The following is a 22,909-nucleotide window of genomic DNA, read 5'->3' as shown; positions in this document are numbered from 1 at the left end:
ACTGGCAGCACCACATATAATTTAGGATGGGTCTGAATTTTACTGTCAGGCCACCCTCCTCAAATAGGGCATCCAACAGCCCAGACAGCTGTCAGCTGAGTCACCAACACTGGAGCCTGTGACTACCTATTCCACACCCAGCCCCAACATTCAGTCTCTTTTGTGCAAGAAGAGAAAGATGATTCTTGGAAGCGTGCTTGGCTCCCAGGTTCAGCACCTTGTAATAATGTTCCAGCAGGATCCTGACAACTCCTTCCACACTCTCCACTTCCACGGGCTTCCTGGCAAACTGAAGAAGGTACTGCAAGGCATCTGCAGGTGAGGTGGCTTTGCACAGGTCAACGTGGAGTGCTGCTGACTTGCTGGGTTTGGTCAGCCGCAGCTTCTTAGCAGACAGGTCCTCATGCTGCTGCTGCAGGCAGTTCAGAAACACAGAGCAAATGTAGATTCACTCCTTTTCACCGTGAACAGTCAAGAATGAGGAGGCTCCTGCACCCCACAGAACTCACTGGCATCTCCATATGGTCTTTTCAGAGCAAACACATTCCCAGCACTCTGGGGCAGCTCCAATCCTGCCCAGGTAGCCCTTTCCCCCCGATAACACTACCCCTACCCACTGCAACTTAATGTGGGGTAAATCCTGGCTTTAGAAACCCCAGACAAGTACACCAGAGGAAACACAATTTATCCTATAACCAGCACCCCGCAGCTGCCGAGGAACTCCCTGAGTCACTCCAGCCACGACTGGGGGAAACAGCAGTCTCCGCCACAGTCGCGGCCCTCCTCAGGTCGCTCTCTGCCCAACCTGAGGGGCGAACTCTCCTCCACACACACATCTTGCAGCAGCCCACTTGCCACCAGGTAGCTGCGGCCTCCCTAAACCCGGGGCCAACCCATCGTGCTCTTGCTCAGATACTCACGGGCCGCCCCGGGCCCGACGGCCCCTACTCAGGGCGGCCGGCAGCTCCCCCGGGCTAGGCCTCGGGCTAGGCCGGCGGCTTTTCCCACAGCTCCGCTCCACCCGCCGAGGCCACCCGCCGCACGGCAGAGCTCTGAGCTGTCCCCTTCGACCCGCTCGGCCTAGGCCAACCCGGCGGCGGTGATTTACCTGGACCACTTTGGTGAACTCCTCGTACACCCGCTTCTTCAAGTGCGCCGCCATGACGCCGCCTGGCCCTCTACGGCCACCGTAGACGCAACCCGGACGGGAAACGGCGGAGCCGCCCAGAGGGAGAGGGCAGAAGGCCTCCGCTGCTTCCGGACGGAGGCTGCGCTCCGTGGTCGGGCGGCAGGGCCCTGCAGGGGCGCGCTCCCGGCGCCACGGGAACGCGGGCCTGACAGCGCAGCTGCGGCCTGGCCCGCCCCGTACCGGCACCCCGACAGCCCCGTGCCGTGTTCCTCAAAAATCGAATCATAGTATCAGCCAGGTCGGAAAAGACCTCAGAGATCATCAAGTCCAACCCGTTACCTAACACCTCCTGACAACTGAACCATGGCTCCCAGTGCCACAGCCAATCCTGTTTGGAACGCCTCCAGGGACGGTGACTCCACCACCTCCCTGGGCAGCACATCCCAATGGCCAATTACACTTTCTGTGAAGAACTTTCTCCTCACCTCCCGCCTAAACTTCCCCTGGTGCAGCCACTGGTTGCCTGGGAGAAGAGACCACCCCCCACCTGGCTACAACCTCTTTCCCGGTAGTTGTAGAGAGCAATAAGGTCTCCCCTGAGCCTCCTCCAGGCTAAACAACCCCAGGTCCCTCCCTATGTCGTTGTTATTGGGTGTTAGACCATATAAAGACCAAAATAGAATGATTGGGGCAGAAGGGGCCTTTCAAGCTCATCTAGGCCAACTTCCCTACAGTGCAATTAGAGCAGGTTGCTCAGAGCCCCAGACAACCTGACCTGGAATGCTTATAGCAATGCAGCATCTCCTACCTCTCTGGGCAACCTGAGCCAGCGTTTCACCATCCTCATTGTGAAATACTGCTTGTTTCTATTTAGTCTAAATCTTTCAGTTTAAAACTATCACTCCTTTTCCTGTCACAACAGATCACGCTAAAAAGTTTGTCCCCAAGTACTCTTTACATGCTGAATGTTACAATAAGAGCTCCTTGGAGCCTTCTTCAGGCTGAAACCTCCCAAATTGCTCAGCCTATCCTCCCAGCAAAGGGCTTCCAGCACTTACATCATATTTGTGGCCTCCTTGGGACCCTCTTCAATATGTCTGTGTCTTTCCTGTTCTGAGGACTCCAGAGCTGGACCCAGCACTGCAGGTGGACTCTCAGCAGAGTGCAGTGGAGAGGCAGAATCACCTTCCTCAACCTGCTGTCTACACTGCTTTGGATACAGCCCAGGACATGGATGGCTTCTGGTCTGCAAGTGTCTGTTGCTGCCTCATGTCCAGCAACCTGACCTCTGCAGGGCTGCTCTCAACCCCTTCATCCCTCCAGCCTGTATTGATACTGGGGAATGTCCCAATCCAGGTGCAGAACCTTATACTTGTCTTTGTTGACCCTCATGAGGTTCACAGGGACCCAGCTTTTGAGTGTCTCCAGGTCCTCTGGGATTTTTCCTGTCCTTTAAGTGTGTCAACCACAACATTCAACTTGGTGTCCCAGTATGGACCCTTGAGGGACACCACTTGTCACTCACCTCCAACTGGAAACCAAGCCATTGACTACTATCCTCTGGATGCAACCATCCAGCCAGTTCCTTACCCACTGAACAGTCCACCCATCAAGTCCATATCTCTCCAATTCCAAGAGCAGGATGTTGTGTCAACTATTCTGTGGGATGCTGTGAGGGATCATAAATAACATGATTTAAGGTTTCCAGGCAGGCTTGTGTTAGACACATAGAGGAAAGCTTAGCATGGCCTTCTAACAGAGCTGCCCCCTCCTTAGAGCAGAGGGGAAAGAGGTCCCTGACTGATCTAATTAGAGGACAGGAAAGACAGGCAGCAGTTACATCTGTGCGCCACTGTGTATCTAGAGGTAGCAAGGATGGCCATGGTTTGGTTTTGTATTAAGGACAAGGTGATTTGGGAAGGGGATGAAGGGTCCAAAGGAAGGCCAGGGAGGTAATCAAAGGTCTGGAGAGCTTGTCCTGTGAGGAAATATCAAAGGAGTTGTATCTCTTCACCTGAGGGGACCACAGCACCGTGTTCCCTGTACTTAAATGGCATCCACAAAGAGGATGACAGTTCTCTCTTCACAAAGAGCTACATGGAGAAGACAAAGGCAACTGGTAGAAGTTGCACCAAGAAAGGTTTATTCTCAATGTAAGAAGGAACTTTTTTAATGGTGAGAACCCTCATTCACTGGAACAACATCCCCAGGGCCGTGGTGGAGTCCACATTGTGCAGAGTTTCCAAGACATGATGGCACAGGGTGCTTGATAATCTCATCCAGGCTCCCTTTCCCACCAGAGGCTGGACCAGATGACCCTTGGAGGTACTATCCAGCTTAGGCTGTTCTATGAGGCCATTCTTGATAAAAGTACTAACAATCCTCATGGCAGCTATTCTTTAGTCTTAGGAGGCTGGTGGGTTTGTGGCTTTAACTACCCTGCAATCAGACTATTTCCTTCTAACATCTATTTTCAATCTCCTTCCTTGTGACTGTTGTGAGTTCCACCCTTAGTCTGTACAACAGATCCCTTTAAAGCAACCTTCTGTCTATTTGGAGGCCTCCTTAGCTAATCAGTTCCAACCCCTTGGTTATGATCATAAATATGATCACAGACCCCATTTCTAAACCTTTTTCCTCCTCAGGCACTGATTGTGTCAGTTCTTAGCAAGGTTGTAGGTGCTAGAGGTCTAAACACCTACAGCAGAACTGCCCTGAGGTCAGTGGCATGACTCCTGACTTTCACTGGGGAAGAACCTGAGCTAGGATGAGCACATCTCAAGCCAAGCTTAGCTAGGAATGATTCATTAGAATAAAGATTAAAAGTTCAGGATTTTAGAATCTGGGGATTTGGGGAGGGGAAGATGTCAGTAAATAAAGTGCCTCTGCATCATTCAAAGAGCCTTTAAAAGTTACTTATTTCACATCCCTGAGAATATTGGCTGCCTGGGGAGGTGGTGGAGTCACCATCATTGGAGGTGTTTAGGAGGAGACTTGATGGGTGCTTGGTGCCATAGTTCAGTTGATTAGGTGGTGTTGGATGGGAGGTTGGACATGATGATCTTGAAGGTCTCTTCCAACCTGCTCTGGTCTATTCTATTCTATTCTACTCTATTCTATTCTATTCTATTCTATTCTATTCTATTCTATTCTATTGCTCTTATCTGGAAGAAATCTATCTTCTGAGAAGGGAAGGAAATCTGATCATAATCAAATTGGCCATTATGGTTTTCAGAGCAATTAAACCCAAGCTAACAGCTGCCTCCAGTAGAAAAATAAACTTTAGAATGCTGAGGGTTTTAAAACATGATGTTGGACCCAACTCTTGGTCTTTAAAGGAGACTTTGCCCTGAGATCCCAGACTGTCGCTTTGGTAGTGCTTCCTTCCCATCAAATCATAGAATCATAGACTCATAGAATGGTTTGGCTTGAGAAGGACCTTAAAGATCAGCTAGCTCCAACCCCCTTCCATAGGCAGGGACACTTTCCACTAGACCAGCTTGCTCAAGGCCCTGTCCAACCCAGCCTTGAACACTTCCAGGGAGCGGGCAACCATGACCTCCCTGAGCAATCTGTTCCAGTGTCTCACTACCCTCACTGTAAAGAATCTCTTCTAATATTCAGTCTAAATCTGCCCTCTGCCGTCTGCAAGCCATTCCCCCTCATCCTATCACCACAGCCCCTTGTAAAAAATCTCTCCCCAGCTTTCTTGTAGGCCCCCTTCAGCTAGTAGAAGGCCACTAACAGGTCTCCTTGGAGCCTTTTCTTCTCCAGGCTGAACATCCCCAACTCTCTCAGCCTTTCCTCATAGGGGAGGTGTTCCAGCCCTCTGATAATGCTCATGGCCCTTCTCTGGACCCATCCGAACAGTTCCATGTCCTTATTGTGTTGGGTGCCCCAGAACTGGACACATGTGGGGGTCTCACAGAGGCAGTGAGGTGGTGGGGTTTCCCTGTTCTTCCAGAAGCTTCTATGTTCAGAAATAATACCCTAATAATAATGAATGTTATAAGAAAAAAGATTAAAGTAGCGTGGCCTGAGAGAGGAGTACGTGTCGTTAGATTGTCAGCTCCTCACATCAGTGATGGGATTTCTACCTTTTGTTGCTCCTGGACCATAGCTGAGCTTCTCACTCTTTCCTTTGGAATGAATAATAAATGGTTGTAATACTTACATTGGCTAGAGAGGAGGCTGCCTGCTGGAGAAATGAAAGGAGAGCAGGAAACACTGAATCCTTTTTAACCTAGGTTCTGGTACGGAAAGCAGCGAGAAGAGCTTCTGCCTCCTTATTAAGGATCCAAATTGAATTGGACCATATTTTAATGCAGCTGTCAGTGTTTCCATTGGGAACTGCACCTATGTGACCTGTTCCCGTTTCACTGGGAGGCCCTGCATGCCCATGAGACGTGTTTGGGGTCATTCACTTCCCTTCAGTTGAGTGAAGATGGCTTGACCCTCAGATCATAGAATCATAGAATCAACCAGGTTGGAAAAGACCTCAGAGATCATCAAGTCCAACCTATTACCTAACACCTCCTGACAACTAAACCATGGCTCCAAGTGCCACATCCAATCCTTTTTTGAACACCTCCAGGGACGGTGACTCCACCACCTCCCTGGGCAGCCTATTCCATTGGCAAATTACTCTTTCTGGGAAGAACTTTGTCCTCACTTTGAGCCTAAGCTTCCCCTGGCTCAGCTTGATCTGTCTCTCTGACCTTATACTCAGCAAGACTGAGAGTAAAATTCCTCCTTTTCCTCACAGCTTTTGAATCACAGTTATCCCCTAAGGCCCAAGAAGCAGTGGCTCTTAAGTGCTCTTTTATTTGGCAAATGACCAAAGACATCCTTTTGTTGACCCATGCACTTCTTTCTGGTAGTCAGACTACCCTCTGGTAGTCTGTGGTGTAAGTCTCCACAACCCAAGTTAATTTGTTTTAATTTGTTAATAATAATGCCTCTCTTGCCTCCCCCATCAATGGTGGCACTTCTCTACCACCAGGTGAACCAGAACTTGTAGAAGAAGTCATGGGATTTGAAGCGGAAGCCCTTTTCTGCGACGTGGGGCTGGAAGGATATTTTGTACCCCTTGGCTTCGACGTCCATTTGAATGCAGTCCAGCAGATCAGAAATACTTGGTGCTGCCTTCCAAGGGCCAAACTTCACCACGGATTTTTTGTCCATGTCCAAGCTGTTCAAGGCATCCTGGCACCTGGCTGCGTCCTCCTCGGTTCTGACCACGCAGACGATGACGCTGGAGCGGCGGGAGGCGACCGCTTCTGCCCTGGCGATGCGGATCATCAGCTCAAGGTTCTCACTGTAGCTGGGCACACGGGCCAGAAACTGCTTCCTTGCCACCAGCTCTCCAAAGATCTGGGGGGAGTCCTCCAGCTGCTTGATCAGAGGTTCGATGTCATAGAACAAGGCCTCTTTGTAGACATCCTGGACGCACTGGGTGGGCACTTGGTTGCTGCGCAGGTACTCCAAGATGTATTTGAAATAAGTGCCCGGCCTGTCGATGAAGAACCTGCCTTCAGAGTCAGTCCTGAGTTTGGGCTGGCCAGTGAACATCTCTGCCAGCTTGGAGCCAGGATGTTTCTTTAAGGTGCTGAGTGTTGTGGTGTACATCTCCCCGCCCACGTTTAGCTCCACGATGGGTGACAACTGCAGGTATCACAAGGGAACAAAAAGCCACATGCGTTACCCATCGGAGGCTGTCAGCACACAATCATGGAATCATTTTGGTTGGAAAAGACCTTGAAAGTCATCAACTCCCACCACTCTCTAACTCTACCAAGGTTGGTGCTCAGCCATCTCCAGGGATTGGGATTCAACCACCTCCCTGGACAGAAAAGATGAAAAAACAAAGAGAGGGAGATGATTGCTGCTGGCAATTGGAATGATGGTGTGAAAAGTGACGTGAGCACTCATCTCCTGGGGGCCATTAGAACAGCCATACTATTTATTGCTAAAAGCAGATGCAGGATGTTTATAGAATCACAGACTAGTTTGGGTTGGAAGGGACCTTTAAAGGTCAGTTACTCCGATTCCCCTGCACTGAGCAGGCTCATCTTTAACTAGATCAGGTTGCTCAGAGCTTTGTCGGACTTAACCTGGAATGTTTCCAGGTATGGAGCATCTACCACCTCTCTAGCCCACTTGTGCCACTGTCTCAGCACCCTCATTGTAAAAAATGTCTTCCTTGTATCTAGCCTGAATCTGCCCTCTTTTAGTTTCAAACCATTAACCCTTGGCCTATCAAAACAGGCCCTGCTAAAACGCTCTAATAATCAGAGCAGCAAACACATGAACATTTCTGAATGTCTGAGTCCTCACCACATTTTTGGAACGTAGGGAAGTGTTGCTTTGCCAGTGGGGAAGAGGGGTAAGAAGCATCCTGTCCAGGGAAGCTGTCATTAACTACAGAATTCAACATCTATCTCTTAAGTCCTACCCAAGCATTGTCCCTCCTGGCTCCTGTTCTTCCAGCAAGGGCTCTCACCTTCCTCGTGTGCAGAGGGACAAGAACCAAGCTCAAAGCTATGCAACTCCATTCCTCTCACCTGAGCTGCTGTTTTCTTTCCAGAGGAGGAACTAAACATCTTTGAAGCTTTGAAATGGGTGGAATTTATTTCCACTCCTCCAGGGGTTCAATTATAGTAAGGCACAAATCCAGCATGTCAGAGGTAGAGGACAGAAGCTGCTTTAGCAAAGCATACGGTAGTTGGATAGCTAGGAAGTAAAGGAAATAATTCACACAACTGAGATGGATTTGTGAAGGAAGAAAGTAAAGTTTGCATTTTTGTATTTTATTTCACCAGGCATCAACACCACTGCCATTTGAAACACATTGGAGAAAACCTCAGTGTCCACAAAGCTGGGACCTGCTCTCCAGCCTCACCTTCCTGACGGTTCAGTGTTGAAGAGTTTTCAAAGCCTCCCTTTGCACTCAGTCATTTTTTTCACCTTGCTCAGTAGAACAGGGAGAGTGAAGACAGAGGGAGTTCTTTTCCCTCCCACCACCAGTGCTGTAATAGAAGTCACATGCCTGGCCAGGACCACACCTGCCATTGGGAAGGTGCAAGTCAATAAACAACTCCTTTTTTTCCGCCAGGAGCTCACCTGCTCTTTCTTGGATCTGATCATGCAAGGATCTGCCTCAGTGCTGCTAGTCACATGCCTCAAGTGAAGTGTGTACTTAAGTGCTTAGCTGGTTCCTGCAGGTACAGGCCCATGGGGTGACGTGAGCTGACCTCACAGCTTGCACCAAGAGGAGGGGGAGCTCTTGTTGCCCTCTCTGCTTTCTTTCCTTGTACCTACCTGCTTGCGTCTGTTGCTCACCTCATGCCACCTCTGCTTCTCCTTCATCTCAGTGAGCTGAAGCTCACAGAGGGTTTAACAAGCAAAAGGAAGGGACTAGGAACAGACAAGAGGGAGAAACTTCCCCTTTGAACAGCAGCAAGCTGTCAGATTTAGCAGAAATTTGCTCACAGCCTAGGCAAGCCAGGGAAGCAACAGAAGATTCAGGCCAAAGACCCAGCTGGAACATTGTTTTGCCTTAGTGTGGGTGGCTTCATCTCAAAGGAAGTAATTTACCCTAGAGGCCAGGGAGATGTTGAAAATTACTCTGTCTGAGACTGGAGATTTCCACCCACTGAAGAGCAAGGCCCAAAGCTGGTTTTGCCATAAAGCCTCTCATTTAGGAAATCTGCCACTGGTGCAAGTGAAAGCAGCATCTTTCCCTAGCAGAGATCATTTAACAGGAGGATCTCATGCTTCTGAGCCTTTGCTCCTTTTTTGGATGGCAGGTCAGATGTTTTAATGATGTTTGTTGGATAATGTGTTCTTCATTAATACAGTAGCTCAACTAACCTCGTGCTCTCAGATCCTGATTAATGGTTTTGGCCTGTGACCAAACTGCTTCCCAGCAGACTGGGCACCAGCTATTTCCCTGCTCTGAAATTAGCAGCGAGGTGACACTTAGGAAAGTCATTGCACCTATCTGTGCCCCAGTTTATTCATCTGCAAAACAGTTACTTCCTCAGGGAGGCGTTTTGCAACCTACACCTGAACGGTGCAACGGGAGAAGGTTGGATGTTTTAAAGACAGGGAGGTCTGGGGGAGAGGCTGTGCAGCTACAACAGAGAAGACAAACTGGTTAGAATAGTATGAGGGCACAGGAGAGAAAAAAGGAAATCACCTGATCTCTCACTGGTTTCTGCATAGTAGCATGCTGCCTGTCTGAGATTGCCATTAATTTTCTGCAGAGCTAGAAAAACTCCCGCTCCCCCCTAATGATTCTGCACTACTGCAACACAGGGCAACTTTTCATAGGTTCACTGAATGTTTGGGTTGGAAAGGGAACTTAAAGATCTGCTAGTTCCAGCCTCCCTCTGCCATGGGCAGGGACACCTTCCACTAGACCAGGTTGCTCAAGGCTTTGTCCAGCCTGGTTTTGCACACCTCCAGGGAGGGTGCATCCACAGCCTCCCTGGGCAACCTGTTCCAGTGTCTCACCACTCTCACTGTAAAGAATTTTCATTCTATTACCCAGTGTAAATCTACCCTCCCTCAGTTTCAATCCACTCTTAAGAACTGCTTAAAAAACCCCTAAAACTTACAACAGGCTTTTATTTAGGGGCCTGACAAAGAAAAGTTCATATTAAATTAAGTCCACTTCTTATCAAAGAAGAAACAGAACCACTCTGCTGTTGCCAGCTCTTGTATGCTGACAGAAGGGACACGGCCCTTCTGCAAGGAAACCGATGCAAGCAAGGGGTCAGACACAGCTTTTTGCCTTGAGTCCTCTCCTTGGTCACATATCTGGCCAGTCCTGGTGTCTTCAGAATAACATATGGGTGAAAAAAGAGTTCTAATGTAGCCCAAAGAGGATGATTTGATCCCACAGGAGGAAACTATGTCCTGGAGCTGGTAATTTACTCACCGTATGCAGGCTGCCAGTGACCTGCTTCTTCAGGGGCTTGTGCTCTGCTGAAATGCTCATCTCCTCCAGCAGCTGAGGGCTCAGTGGTGTGGGAAAACCTTCTGTGCACTGCTCAAGTCCTGCCCCCCACACAGGATGGGTCCTCGCCTTGCTCCAGTCCTCTTTCACTTGCCTGTTTTTCCTTGGGTCAGGTTTTTCCCAAGCTCCCAGCCCAGCTGCTGTCCCAGTGGCTCCAGTTTGCTCCAGGCACAGCCCTGGTAGAGGTTGCAGGTGTACGGAGAGGGGAGGGAACAGCCTGAAAACGGAAGTATTTGCTCAGTTTTCTGGCATCCAGCAAGGTGCAAGGTGGACTCGGGCTGGCTGCCAACACACACCTCCTGTAGCACTACCTGTGCAGTGACTGAGGGCCAAACAATCCTTTCCAAAGAAGGCCCGGTGCCCGGAGCCCTTTGCGATCGCCTCTGCCTCACAAACCAGTTGTCTCAAGACCAGTAAAGGTTCTGGCAGCTGTTTGGCCTCTGTGCACTGCTGTTTTAAAGCACATTCTCTCCCCAGCCATCTCACTGATCCCTTTGGTCGTAGTCCTCGATGACAGATCAGGGTGTCTACAGTCTGTCCGAGGTGGTGGCGTTTTCTTTGTTGATACAACCTCCGGGCACTGAGTGATTTGTGCAAGGTAAATAAAACTGAGCCTGAAGCTCTGCGTGAGCCTGAACTATTCTTTCCAATTGGCCATAAATATTTGGTTAGCATCTTTGTGTGACGTTGCTTCCAGATAGCCTCTGTCCTCCAAAGACCGAAACTGGGGAGCGTTACGGGGTGCTCCAAAATCCCTTCCCCCACCTCCGTCAGCGGTGGTTTGATGGGGGACGACAAAGGCACGACTGGCTTGAGAGCAGCCCTGAAGAAAAGGACATGGGGTGCTGGTGGATGAGAAGCTGGTCGATGGTAGACTGAACAGGAGCCTGCAGTGTGCCCAGGCAGCCAAGAGGGCCAATGGCATCCTGGCCTGCATCAGGAACAGTGTGGCCAGCAGGAGCAGGGAGGTCATTCTCCCCCTGTACACTGCACTGGTTAGGCCACACCTTGAGTCCTGTGTCCAGTTCTGGGCCCCTCAGTTTAGGAAGGAGGTTGACTTGCTGGAACGAGTCCAGAGAAGGGCAACAAAGTTGGTGAGGGGTTTGGAGCACAAGCCCTACGAGGAGAGGCTGAGGGAGCTGGGGTTGCTTAGCCTGGAGAAGAGGAGACTCAGGGGTGACCTTATTGCTCTCTACAAGTACCTGAAGGGAAGTTTTAGACAGGCAGAGGTTGGTCTCTTCTCCCAGGCAGCCAGTACCAGAACAAGAGGACACAGTCTCAGGCTGCACCAGAGGAGGTTTAGGTTGGATGTTAGGAAAAAGTTCTATACAGAGAGAGTGATTGCCCATTGGAATGGGCTGCCTGGGGAGGTGGTGGAGTCGCCATCATTGGGGGTGTTCAGGAGAAGACTTGATGGGGTGCTTGGTGCCATGGGTTAGTTGTTTAGGTGGTGTTGGATTGGTTGATGGGTTGGATGCGATGATCTTGAAGGTCTCTTCCAACCTGGTTTATTCTATGTATTCTATGTAAGCTCAACATGAGCCAGCAGTGTGCACTTGCAGCCCAGAAAGCCAATCAGTTCCTGGGCGCATCAAGAGAAGCATAGCCAGCAGGTCAAAGGAGGTGATTCTCCCCCTCTATTCCACTCTGGTGAGACCCCACCTGGAGTACTGTGCCCAGTTCTGGAGCCCCTATTACAAGAACGTGTCCAGAGAAGGGCAACGAGGCTGGGGAGAGGCCTTGAGCACAGCCCTATGAGGAGAGGCTGAGTGAGCTGGGATTGTTTAGCCTGGAGAAGAGGAGGCTCAGGGGTGACCTCATTGCTCTCTACAACTACCTTCTTGTGCCCAAGAAGGCCAATGCCATTCTGGGGTGCATTAGAAGTGGAGTGGTTAGTAGGTTGAGAGAGGTTCTCCTCCCCCTCTACTCTGCCCTGGTGAGGCTGCATCTAAAATATTGTGCCCAGTTCTGAGCTCCTCAGTTCAAGAAGGATCTCAGGGAACTGCTTGAAAAAGTCCAGCACAGTGCCACAAAAATGATGAAGGGAGTGGAACATCTTCCTTATGAGGAGACCCTGAGGGAGCTGGGGCTCTTTAGATTGGGGAAGAGGAGCCTGAGGGGTGATCTCAGTAATGTTGATAAATATGTTAGTGCCAAGAGGATGGAGCCAGGCTCTGCTTTGTGATGCCCAAGGACAGGACAAGAGGTGATGGGTGGAAGTTGAAGCATAGGATGTTCCATGTGAACATATGGGAAGATTTTTTCAGTGTGAGGGTGACAGAACACTGGAACAGACTGCCTGTGGGTGTTGTGGAGTCTCCCTCTCTGGAGATATTCAGGAGCTGCCTTGATATGTTCCTGTGTGATCTGGTCTAGGTGATCCTGCTCTGGCAGGGGGGGTAGACTAGATGATGTTTGAAGGTCCCTTCCAGCCCCTAACATTCTGTCATTCTGTGATTCTGTGAAACACAAATAGAGAGATCACTACCTGGAGGGTTATTCAAAGATTTCCCTAATAGACTGAGTTGGCAGCTTCTGTTTAAGAGAATTAGCTCAAAACCATTCAGATTTGGGCATTATGCCTTTGTGCAAGCAAATACACTAAATCCAAGGGGGGAAAAACACTCACCGAAGGGAAATGAGAAGTCTGACTGTGTGGAAGCAGGACTGTGTGCCTTTCTCCTCTTGTTCCCTCTTAGAATCATGGAATCAATAAATGGTAGGGTTTGGAAGGGACATCTGGAAGTCTTTGAGTCCAATCCTGCTGCCAAAGCAGGATCACCTAGGGCAGGTCACACAGGAACATGTCCAGGTGGGTCTTGAGAATCTCCAGAGATGGAGACTCCACAACCTCTCTGGGGAGTCTGGTCCAGTGCTCTGTGACCCTTACAGTAAAGAAATTCTTCCTCATGTTGAGGTGGAACTTCCTGTGCTGTAGTTTACATCCATTGCCCCTTGTCCTGTCACAGAGCACAAGTGAGCAGAGGCTGTCCCTTCCTTCCTGACACCCAGCCCTCAGACATTTATATACATTTATTAGACCCTTTCTCAGTCTTCTCCTCTCCAGACTAAACAACCCCAGGTCTCTCAGCCTTTCCTCATAAGGCAGTTCTCCAGTCCCTTAATCATCTTTGTAGCCCTCTGTTGGACTCTCTCAAGTAGATTTCTGTGCCTCTTGAACTGGGGAGCCCAAAACTGGATATAATATTCCAGGTGAAGTCTCACTAGGGCAGAGCAGAGGGGGAGGAGAACCTCCCTCGATCTGCTGGACACACTCCTCTACCCCAGAATCCCATTGGCCTTCTTGGCCACCAGGACACATTGCTGTCTCTAGGCTAAACAACTCCAGTTCCCTCAGCTGCTTCTCATCTGCACCCTGCATGGCCAGATCCTGGGAATTTGTTCCTACTGGAGTCAGCAGTGCCCAGCAAGGAGGAGACCCATGCATGAGCCTCTGGCATAGTGTAGCAAAGCATGATATAGCTGAAAAGTGAAGCCATCAGAGGTTAGCTTTAGCTCTGCTCAAGAATTGCCCTGGTGCATCTGGGCTGGTGGCTCTGTAGTCCTGGAGCCACTCCTAAATCAAACAGCCCTGTGATGTGCAAACATCATCAGCATTTCTACCTGCTGCCTTCCAGCCATTTATCAGCTCCACTCACTGTCGTGGAATGCATGGCTGGTGCTTGTGTCAAGGTCCGAGCTGGCTTTGGACAGGCCCCAGAACACCATCAGAAGCCAAGGGAGCTCTCTTTTTCACAGAATCATAGGATGCATCAGGTTGGAAAGGACTCTCACAAGTCATCTTGTCCAACCCCGCTGCAGTGAGCAGCAACATCTTTTAATTAGATCAGGTTGCTCAGGGCCCCATCAAGTTTTAGGCTCGAGGTGAAGAGAACGTTCTTCACAGAAAGAATAATTAGCCATTGGGATGTGCTGCCCAGGGAGATGGTGGAGTCACTGTCCCTGGAGGTGTTCAAAGAAAGATTGGATGTGCACTTGAAGCCATGGTTTAGTTGTCATGAGGTGTTAGGTATTAGGTAATGAGTTGGACTTGATGATCTCTCAGGTCTTTTCCAACCTGGTTGATTCCATGATTCTAAGGTTATTTAGTCCTGGTGATCAACTACAGTGAGTTTGACATTGAATAAATCTTTTGTGTAGCAACTGAGGGAGCTGGGGCTGCTTATTTTGGAAAAGAGGAGTCTGAGGAGAGACCTCATTGCTGTCTACAGCTACCTGAAAGGATGCTGCTGCTGGTCTCTTCTCACAGGTAACTAGTAACAGAACAAGAGGGAATGGCCTCAAGCTGCCACTGGGTAGGTTTAGACTGGACATTGGGAAAAAACTTTTTCCCAGCAAGAGTGGTCAGGCACTGGAATGGGCTGGGCAGGGAGATGGTTGAGTCCCCAAGCCTGGATGTGTTTAAAGGTGGTTTGGATGTGGTGCTTGGGGATATGGTTTAGGGCTGAAGCTTGCAGAGTAGGGTTAATGGTTGGACTTGGTGATCCTGAGAATCTTTTCCAACCTGAATTTTCTGTGATTCTGTCTCCAGAGACGGGTCCTCCACCACATCTCTGGGCAACCAGTTCCAGTATTTCACCACTCTCACTGTGAAGAGCTTCCTCCTTCTTGCCCATCTTTTTGTATGCTCTTTCCCTTCCTGAGTTCTTTCCCAACTCGTGATGTTCTATGTGGAGGGTGTGGAACAGAGCTGAGTATAAGGATGTCACTGTTCTCAGCTCCTTGTCACACTGCTGTCCTACTGAAGGCATTGGTGTGGGGCCAGTCAAGTGCTCTCTCACCCTTGAGGGACATTGGCATAATATCTTTTCCTTTGCCCAGCACCATCAGCTGATGCTTCTGGGGTGTTTTTTGAGATGACTGATTTTGACATAGCATCTACCATTGCTCAGGATGTCAGGGCAGGGGCTGTGGTGGTGGGAGGCTGTGAAACCAGAGTGCATTTCCTTGATGAATTGTGAAATTAGTTTTCCCTTTTGTTTTCTGTGCTGTTAGAATCTCACTAAAAGCAAAGCAAAGGATGCAGTTCCTCCTTTTGTGCTTCTTTACAGTGCTGGGGAGCTTCAGAGGGCTGCTGAGCACTCAGGGCCTCATGAACGTGAACCCATAACCGAGGCATGGAACTGCCTCCAGGTTATGGGACAAAATAGGGGAACCATCTGCAGAACATTTGCTCATATTACACTGGGACTTTTGGAGCTGATGAGTTTCTGATTTCAGTCTGAAGGATGTTATTTCACTCTTGTGATATGGCAGATTTGGAGAGCACGTGGGGCAGCACACATGACACAAAGAGAGCCTGCAGCCCCGGGCACGGTCACAATCCTCCTCTCACTTCAGATGCTCAGAGACCTCCAGTTCCTTCAATCAGAACTGCAAAGCTAATGGAGGACCAGCGTTTGTTCAGCCCAAGCAGAGCTGTTTCAACAGTTCCATTTGTTTTAAAATGGCCCGAAGAGGGAAGGGGACACCTCCCTCTAGTGCCCAGCTCAGTCCCAGGTGCTTTGTCTGGGATGGAAGGACTCTGGAGGCAGGACCTGAGGGTTGTGATGCCCTTGCAAAGGGCAGCCCGGTGAGAGCTTTGCCCCTGCTCTCTTCACAGCACAAGGTGGGCAAAGCCCTGCCTTCCTACTGACCCCAGCTGAACATACTCCTCCCTACCTCATCCTCTTCTGCCCCCAGCTCTGGCAGGTGCCACGGCCAAGTGAGGAGGACATAGAATTGCTCCCCGGTGTTGCTGGGTCTGAGCAGGTTGTCCCCAGGGGTGTGTGCGGTGAAGATGGTGCTGGATCTGAAGGGCTGGATGAGTGTGGTGCAAGGGAAGGGATGTGCAGGTATCAGAGAGGGTGGGGGGCTGAGAAGCTGGGGGGTTAGGAGAAGAGGGGATATTGGGGAAGGGAAGAAAGAATGCTGGGGGTAAGTTGGGATCCCAGTACCCAGCACAGGATGATGGCAGAATTACATCAAGCTTTTGCAAGGTGTGAGAGCCAGAGGACTGGGGTAACCTCAACTCCAGTGCAAACCCAGTTCCCACTCCCTGGCAGAAAAACCCAGCTCACCTCCCTGCACTGGAGCAGGGAATTACAGAACTGTTTTGGTTGGAATAGACCTCTAAGATCATTGAGTCCAACCATCAACCGAACACCAGCATGGCCATTAAACCATGTCCTGAAGTTCCATGTCCGCACACTTTGTGAACTCCTCCAGGGACAGCGACTCCACCAGCTCCCTGGGAAGCCTGTTCCCATGTCTGGCCACTCTTTCAGCCCAGAAGTTTTTCGTGATACCCAACTTGAACCTCCCTTGCCACAATTTCAGGTCATTTCCTCTTGTCCTATCACCTGATACTAGGGAGAAGAGACCAACCCCCACCTCACTCCACCCCCCCTTCCAGGGAGGTATGAGAGCAGCGAGGTGTTCCCTCAGCTTCCTCTTCTCCAGACTAAACAAAGCATGACCTTGGTGGCCAAGTTCCCCAGATGGTTGAGGGCTGGGGTCCAGAAGCTCTGTAGAGGTGACAGCTGGTAGGAATCAGGACATCTTTGCACAAGGTTTTGTGTTTTATTTACATTACCAAAGAGGCCAGCTGGTCGGTGGGGTTCAGGTACACACAGACAAAGCATCACTTCAGAGTGACAGATACCTTCTACAAAGCAGGAACATGGACCACTCATTTCTGCCCTGCAGAAATCCCCCTGGGACAGGGTGGGAGACGAAGCAGCAAGGTTGCTGGCAGGATTGGCTGCAGGGCGAGTCGGGAGGTAGCGTCAGTGCCCGGCAGGCGGGTGGCCAAGCTCTGAGCTGCTCACGAAGGACCTTCCTTGGTGGCACTTGGTGCAGAGGGAAAAGTGCCACGGGGCTGGAGACAGCAGATCACCCTGTGGGGATAACCAACACGGTTTGGCTGGGTATTGTGGCAGTTTTCAGCTATGCCTTTAAAAATTTTGCACAGGTCTTGAGCAGAAAAGTAGTAAAATGTAAATGAATCACCAAATGTAAATGAATCACCATTGGGTGTGAAAAGGAAAATAATGATAGTTCTAAACAATCCCATTGGAGGAGATAAGGGACTAAAACTAGTTATACCAAAACAATTTCTCATCTCACTTCTTCACTCTGGGAGAGATACTAACTTGCTTCTGCTTGACCTTGGCTGTATTGTTTTGGCTAAGTCTAGCGTGGCCAGCAGGAGCAGGGAAGTCATTGTGCCCCTGTACTCTGCACTGGTTAGGCCACACCTTGAGTCCTGTGTCCAGTTCTGGGCCCCTCAATTTAAGAAGGACATTGAGACTCTTGAATATGTCCAGAGAAGGGCAACAAGGCTGTTGAGAGGCCTTGAGCACAGCCCTATGAGGTGAGACTGAGGGAGCTGGGATTGTTTAGCCTGGAGAAGAGGAGGCTCAGGGGAGATCTTACTGCTGTCTGCAACTACCTGAAGGGAGGTTGTAGCCAGGAGGGGGTTGGTCTCTTCTCCCAGGCAACCAGCACCAGAACAAGAGGACACAGTCTCAAGCTGTGCCAGGGGAAGCTTAAGCTTGAGGTGAGGAGAAAGTTCTTCCCAGAAAGAGTAATTTGCCATTGGAATGTGCTGCCCAGGGAGGTGGTGGAGTTACCATCCCTGGAAGTGTTCAAGATGGGATTGGACATGGCACTTGGTGCCATGGTTTAGTAGTCATGAAGTATTGGGTGACAGGTTGGACTTGATGATCTTTGAGGTCTTTTCCAACCTTACTGATTCTGTGATTCTCTCTGATCCTTTCTCTTGTCCCTTTTGTCCAGGGGGGGAAGGGGAAGGCAAAGAGGGAGAAGCTAGTAGCTTCCCCTGGTCTTTGACCAGGGAGGTCCTTGTGCTGTTTATTAATTGCAAATACCTGTAAATGTTGTGGCATTGCATTCCACTGTAGATTGTAGTTTTGCTTGTAAATACAGCTTTCATCCGCTTCCAACTGAGCTCATCTGGCAAAGTTAATGTTGGTGGGGAAATTTCAACCCACCACAGACATCCTCATTTCCTGGATGTCTTTTCCCCAAAACAGGGTTAACATTGTAACCTCCCCCTTATGCTCCCTGTTCTTGCTGTCACCTTTCTATGATCCTCCAGTTCAACTAAAACAACCTTGGCCATGAGCCTCACTTCTGGTGGGGCACAGAGGTGCCTCCTCAAGGGGTCTCAGGGATGAAAGTCTCACCAGCACGGAGAAGAGATTTCCTTTCCCAACTGGGGGAAGACAAGAATTTGAGCTGTTTGCAGGTAACATGTCAAGTATAGGTATTTGGAGACCTGAAAGGGTCAAATTACTCCCTAAAAATGATTCTGTTGTGAAGAAGAAAGAAGCAGCTGGAGCACCAGTGTCTGGCTGCTCCTGGAGTCCGGAGCTCGGCATCCTTGAACTGCGTGATGCTTTTCTCTCTGGGATCTTCTGTTATTGCCCAACAGAAGCCAGACATTGCCTACACTGCAAGTTGAGGAGTCATGGGGACAATGTGGAGCTCACAAAGTGGCCTTTGTTCAGTGGCACTGCTTGCACCACTGGGCATTTGAGAGAGAGAAATCTAGGAGGAAGTATCTGTTGAGTAATGAAGTGCAGACTCACAGCTGCTGCAGTTTGGAGGTGTGATGCACACACTGGAAAGCCACCCAGCTGATAGGGCAAGAGGACAAAATGTGTTATCCCTCAGCAAACTTCTCCTTGTCACTACATCTCCCCAGGCTCTTACCTCACAGGCTAGGGATGCAGGCTCAAGAGCTGGACTGACCTTCACTGAGGTTGATCTCCTCCAGGATCTGGCTGTACCTCCGGGTGAGGGCTTTGGTGTTTTTGGTGAGGTCTGTCAGAACCTGCTGCAAGCCATTGACATGATGGGAGAGACGCTCCTCCAGATTGCTGTCTGGAGCCTCATCTGAGGCTGTATCAGTGCTGGTGCTGCCTGGGCTCTGGTCGGTGACAGAGGCCAGGCCCTTCTCCACCATGGGCTTGATGGCTTTGAGGAGCTGGTAGCGCTCATAGAGGTCTGTGTTGCCTTCTGGGGCTGGGGCTTCCCCCTCCTGCTGCGGGAAGACTCCTCGGAGCAGGCTGGGGAACATCACCTCCTGCTCCATCTTCTGGGTGGCTGAGAAGTACTCTTCCATGGCCATGCTCCCACAGCTCCCACAGTGCTGCTCTGGGCTCTTCTCGGGGTGCTGCCTGCTTCCCGGCCCCGCTGAGAGCTTTTTATGCAGCACCAGGACACGTCCCTCCTCTGCTCTCCTCTCCTGCCAGTCTCAGCCAGTCTGGTTGGTTGCAGGGCTGGGCTTGGCTCCAGCCCAGCTGGGGCTTGGCCATGCCATGTTCCTGGCCCTGTGCAATCTGTCCTGGCCCAACCTCCCTATGGCCTTCACCTGAGCTGCCTGGGGGTCCCACTGCTTCCCCATACCAGGAGTGGGGCAGAGAGAAGTGCCCAGGTCCTCTCCTGTCCAGTCCATCCTGTCCCCACCATCCACAATGTTTCTGGGGCTCCAGGAGAGTGGGTCCATGTCCTGCCCCCCAAGAGCAGGCAGCACCATGGGAAAGCTGCCTCGATTTGGGCAGGTTTGAGGAGAGAGGAAGGAGAGCAAGTGATGAGCTTTTTCTGAAGGAGTCTCCCATGAGCCCTGCCCCAGCCATCCTCCTTCTTCAGGGCTGGCCTGGGGATCTCATGCAGCACCCCCCTTGGCTAATGGCCTTGATAACAACCCTGCTGAAAGGAGGAGATAATGAGCAGGTGATGCTTTGTCTGAAGGGTGATTGCCCCACACTGGTTATGTTAAGGAGGAAGATGACATCAGTTGGATTAAATTGTGACCAGAGAATTATAAAAGGGATTTCTAAATGAAGTAGTCACAATTAAAGGAATCATCAAGCTCCCAACATGAAGCAAAGACCTTGGAGAAGCCACATCAGGAATCAAAGCCTGTGGGACACTGCCAAAAGCAGCCCTAATGACATCACAGACACTGCCTAGGCATGGCTGAAAATATTTCCAATCAAATGGCTTCAGCAGCCTGCAGCCAGCTCCTGGGCTAGCAGTGAGGGGGGCAGCAGGCAGGGACAGAGCCAAAATCAGCATGCTGGGCCCCATGCTCTTTAGTATCTTCATTGATGATCTGGATGAGGGGATGGAGTCCATCATCAGTAAATTTGGGGATGACACCAAGTTGAGAGCAGATGTTGATCTGCTAGAGGGTGAGAGAGAGCTCTGCAGAGGGACCTTGACAGGCTGGACAGATTGGCAGAGTCCAACAGGATGGCATTCAACAAGGCCAAGCGCTGGGTGCTGCACTTTGGCCACAGCAACTCCATGCAGAGCTACAGGCTGGGGTCGGAGTGGCTGGAGAGCAGCCAGGCAGAGACCTGGGGGTGCTGATTGACAGTAGGCTGAACATGAGCCAGCAGTGTGCCCAGGTGGCCAAGAAGGCCAATGGCATCCTGGCCTGGATCAGGAATAGTGTGGCCAGCAGGAGCAGGGAAGTCATTGTGCCCCTGTACTCAGCACTGGTTAGGTCACACCTTGAGTCCTGTGTCCAGTTCTGGGCCCCTCAGTTTAAGAAGGACATTGAGACACTTGAACGTGTCCAGAGAAGGACAACAAGGCTGGGGAGAGGCCTTGAGCACAGCCCTGTGAGGAGAGGCTGAGGGAGCTGGGATTGTTTAGCCTGGAGAAGAGAAGAAGAAGATCAGGGGAGACCTTATTGCTGTCTACAACTTCCTGAAGGGAGGTTGTAACCGGGAGGGAGTTGGTCTCCTCTCCCAGGCAACCAGCACCAGAACAAGGGGACACAGTCTCAGGCTGCACCAGGGGAGGTTTAGGCTTGAGGTGAGGAGAAAGTTCTTCACTGAGCGAGTCGTTCATCATTGGAATGTGCTGCCCAGGGAGGGGCTGGAATCACCAGAGGGGATTGGACGTGGCACTTGTGCCATGGTTTAGTAGTCATGAGGTGTTGGGTGACAGGTTAGACTTAATGATCTTTGCAGTCTTTCCCAACCTTGTAGATTCTATGATTCTAAGGCTTGTGGCCAGTTTGGCCAACCAGAGAGACTGAGCTGGGGGTGAGGATGTGAATTTGTGGGGTTCTTTCACCCCAGCACCTGCAGGAGCTGGCAGAGGACAGTACCAGGAGTACAGATGAGGCCAGAGCCTGCAGAATCCAAAGGGCAGGGGTCTGCAGGCAGGAAACTGGCTCCCCAGGAGGGGCAGAGGTGTAGGCAGCCCATCCTTGGGGGTGGTGGGTTTTCTCCTTGGGACTTCATGGGACTGGGTAGAGAAAGGTGCTTAGAAATTCTTATTTATGTAACATTTGGGTTCCAAAGTGGGGTTTATCTCATGTCTCCATGACAGGAAGGAATAAATTCTTCACAGTGAGGGGGCCAAGATCCTGGGAGATATTGCCCAGAGAAGTTGTGGATACCCTGAAGTGTTTAAGGTGATGATGGATGGGGCTTTGATCACTTTTATCTAGTGGAAGAGGCTCCTGCCCACAGCTGCTGAAGGAGGAAGAGGTCCATCAGCTCCATTAGTGATCAGTGGTAGGGACTTCTTGAGACTGGCTAGAGAAGGGTGTTTAGAACTTATTAACCTTTGGGTCCAAACTGGGTTTTATCTCGGGTCTCCATGACAGCCTTGTGCCCAGGTCACAGCTTCTGCTTCCCCCAGTGTTGCCAGGCAGAAATTCTCCTCTTCAACAGCAAAGTTCACATCCCCATGGCGGCTGGAAACAGCACTGGCGTCCCCGGAGTCTCCTCTGCCTGTCTGCCCTTGTCCTGCCAGGGACCAGCACTGGGTTTTTCAAGGATAAAGACCTCTTCTGTGACCATCTCGAGTCTCTTATCAGCTGTGCCCAACAGCTGTGGCCACAAGCCATGGCCAGCAGCAGGGCACTGACACATCCCTGGGGCCAGCGTGATGCAACGTCCTGCAATCGGAGTAGGCAAAAGTTTCCTGTGAAACACAGGGGTTGGGGCCAGCTGGCAAGGCAGCAGCTCACAGAGGGTCCTGAGGGATTGCAAGTGGCCCTTAAGTCGTCAGCAAGTCCCTCCAGCCAGCCCACATCACAGGGCTTGTCTGGGAGCATCTTGTGTTTCTAATTGGTCATGATCAACAGCGGTGGTGAGCACTTCCCTGGATGTCCCACAGCACCCCTGTCCTGGAGCACCACCAGCCTCTCCAGCTGCCCAGCACACAGCCTGAGCCAAAAGCCACTGATGGAGGTGCCTGCAGGCCTCCCTCACCGTGACCAGCATTTTCTCCAGGTAAAATGAGTCCTACCCCTGAGCTCCAGCCATGTAGAGTCATAGATTAGTAGAATGGTTTGGGTTGGAAGGCACCTTAAAGAGTCTTGAAGACTCCCAGTTTGGTGACCAGGATGTCATGCAGGACAGTTCCAAATGCTTTAGACAAGTCCAGGTGGGTGCCATCAGTTGCTCTACCCTTATCCACTCATACTGTAGCTCCATCAACCCCACCTATTAGTACAGGCTGGGGACTGACCTGCTGGAGAGCAGTGAAGGGGAAAAGGACCTGGGGGTCCTAGTGGATGGAAGGATGACCATGAGTCAGCAATGTGAGCTTGTGGTCAAGAAGGCCAATGCCATTGTGGGGTGGATTAGAAGGAGTGTGGTTAACAGGTCAAGTAAGGTTCTCCTGCCCCTCTACTCTGCCCTGCTGAGGCCACCTCTGGAATCTTGTGTCCAGTTCTGGGCCCCTCAGTTCAAGAAGGAGCT

General features: G+C 50.7%; 2 protein-coding genes across 2 annotated transcripts in view; both read right to left on the bottom strand.

Annotated features, from left to right (window-relative positions):
• The window catches only part of INTS4 (integrator complex subunit 4), a 55,018-nt gene extending 53,820 nt beyond the window's left edge, over window positions 1–1,198 (bottom strand). Inside the window, exons 1-2 of the mRNA XM_054164676.1 lie at window positions 1,109–1,198; window positions 218–412 (exon numbers count right to left, since the gene is read on the bottom strand). Of these exons, the coding sequence (XP_054020651.1) occupies window positions 218–412; window positions 1,109–1,162 (249 nt within the window). The 5' untranslated portion in view covers window positions 1,163–1,198. The remainder of the gene's footprint in view (window positions 1–217; window positions 413–1,108) is intronic.
• Window positions 1,199–6,104: 4,906 nt separating this feature from the next.
• On the bottom strand, window positions 6,105–10,472 carry KCTD14 (potassium channel tetramerization domain containing 14). The gene is made up of 2 exons (XM_009900060.2): window positions 10,074–10,472; window positions 6,105–6,793 (listed from the first exon to the last, which is right to left on the bottom strand). The coding sequence occupies exons 1-2, from the start codon at window positions 10,131–10,133 to the stop codon at window positions 6,122–6,124; spliced, it is 732 nt and encodes a 243-aa protein (XP_009898362.1). The 5' UTR covers window positions 10,134–10,472; the 3' UTR covers window positions 6,105–6,121.
• Between the last annotated feature and the right edge of the window lie 12,437 nt (window positions 10,473–22,909).

The sequence above is a fragment of the Dryobates pubescens genome, chromosome 10 (assembly GCF_014839835.1).
Source record: "Dryobates pubescens isolate bDryPub1 chromosome 10, bDryPub1.pri, whole genome shotgun sequence".
Lineage (NCBI taxonomy): Eukaryota > Metazoa > Chordata > Aves > Piciformes > Picidae > Dryobates > Dryobates pubescens.
The sequence above is the reverse complement of the archived record's forward strand: the minus strand, read 5'-3'. Positions and strand labels throughout refer to the sequence as shown.

What these genes read in the sequence shown, in the direction of transcription:
- KCTD14 (XM_009900060.2), bottom strand. Translation starts at nt 10,133, where the DNA reads ATGAGCATTTCAGCAGAGCACAAGCCCCTGAAGAAGCAGGTCACTGGC. An exon ending in TCACTGGCAGCCTGCATACG is followed by an intron (nt 6,794 to 10,073) that starts GTGAGTAAATTA and finishes TGATACCTGCAG; the next exon opens with TTGTCACCCATCGTGGAGCT.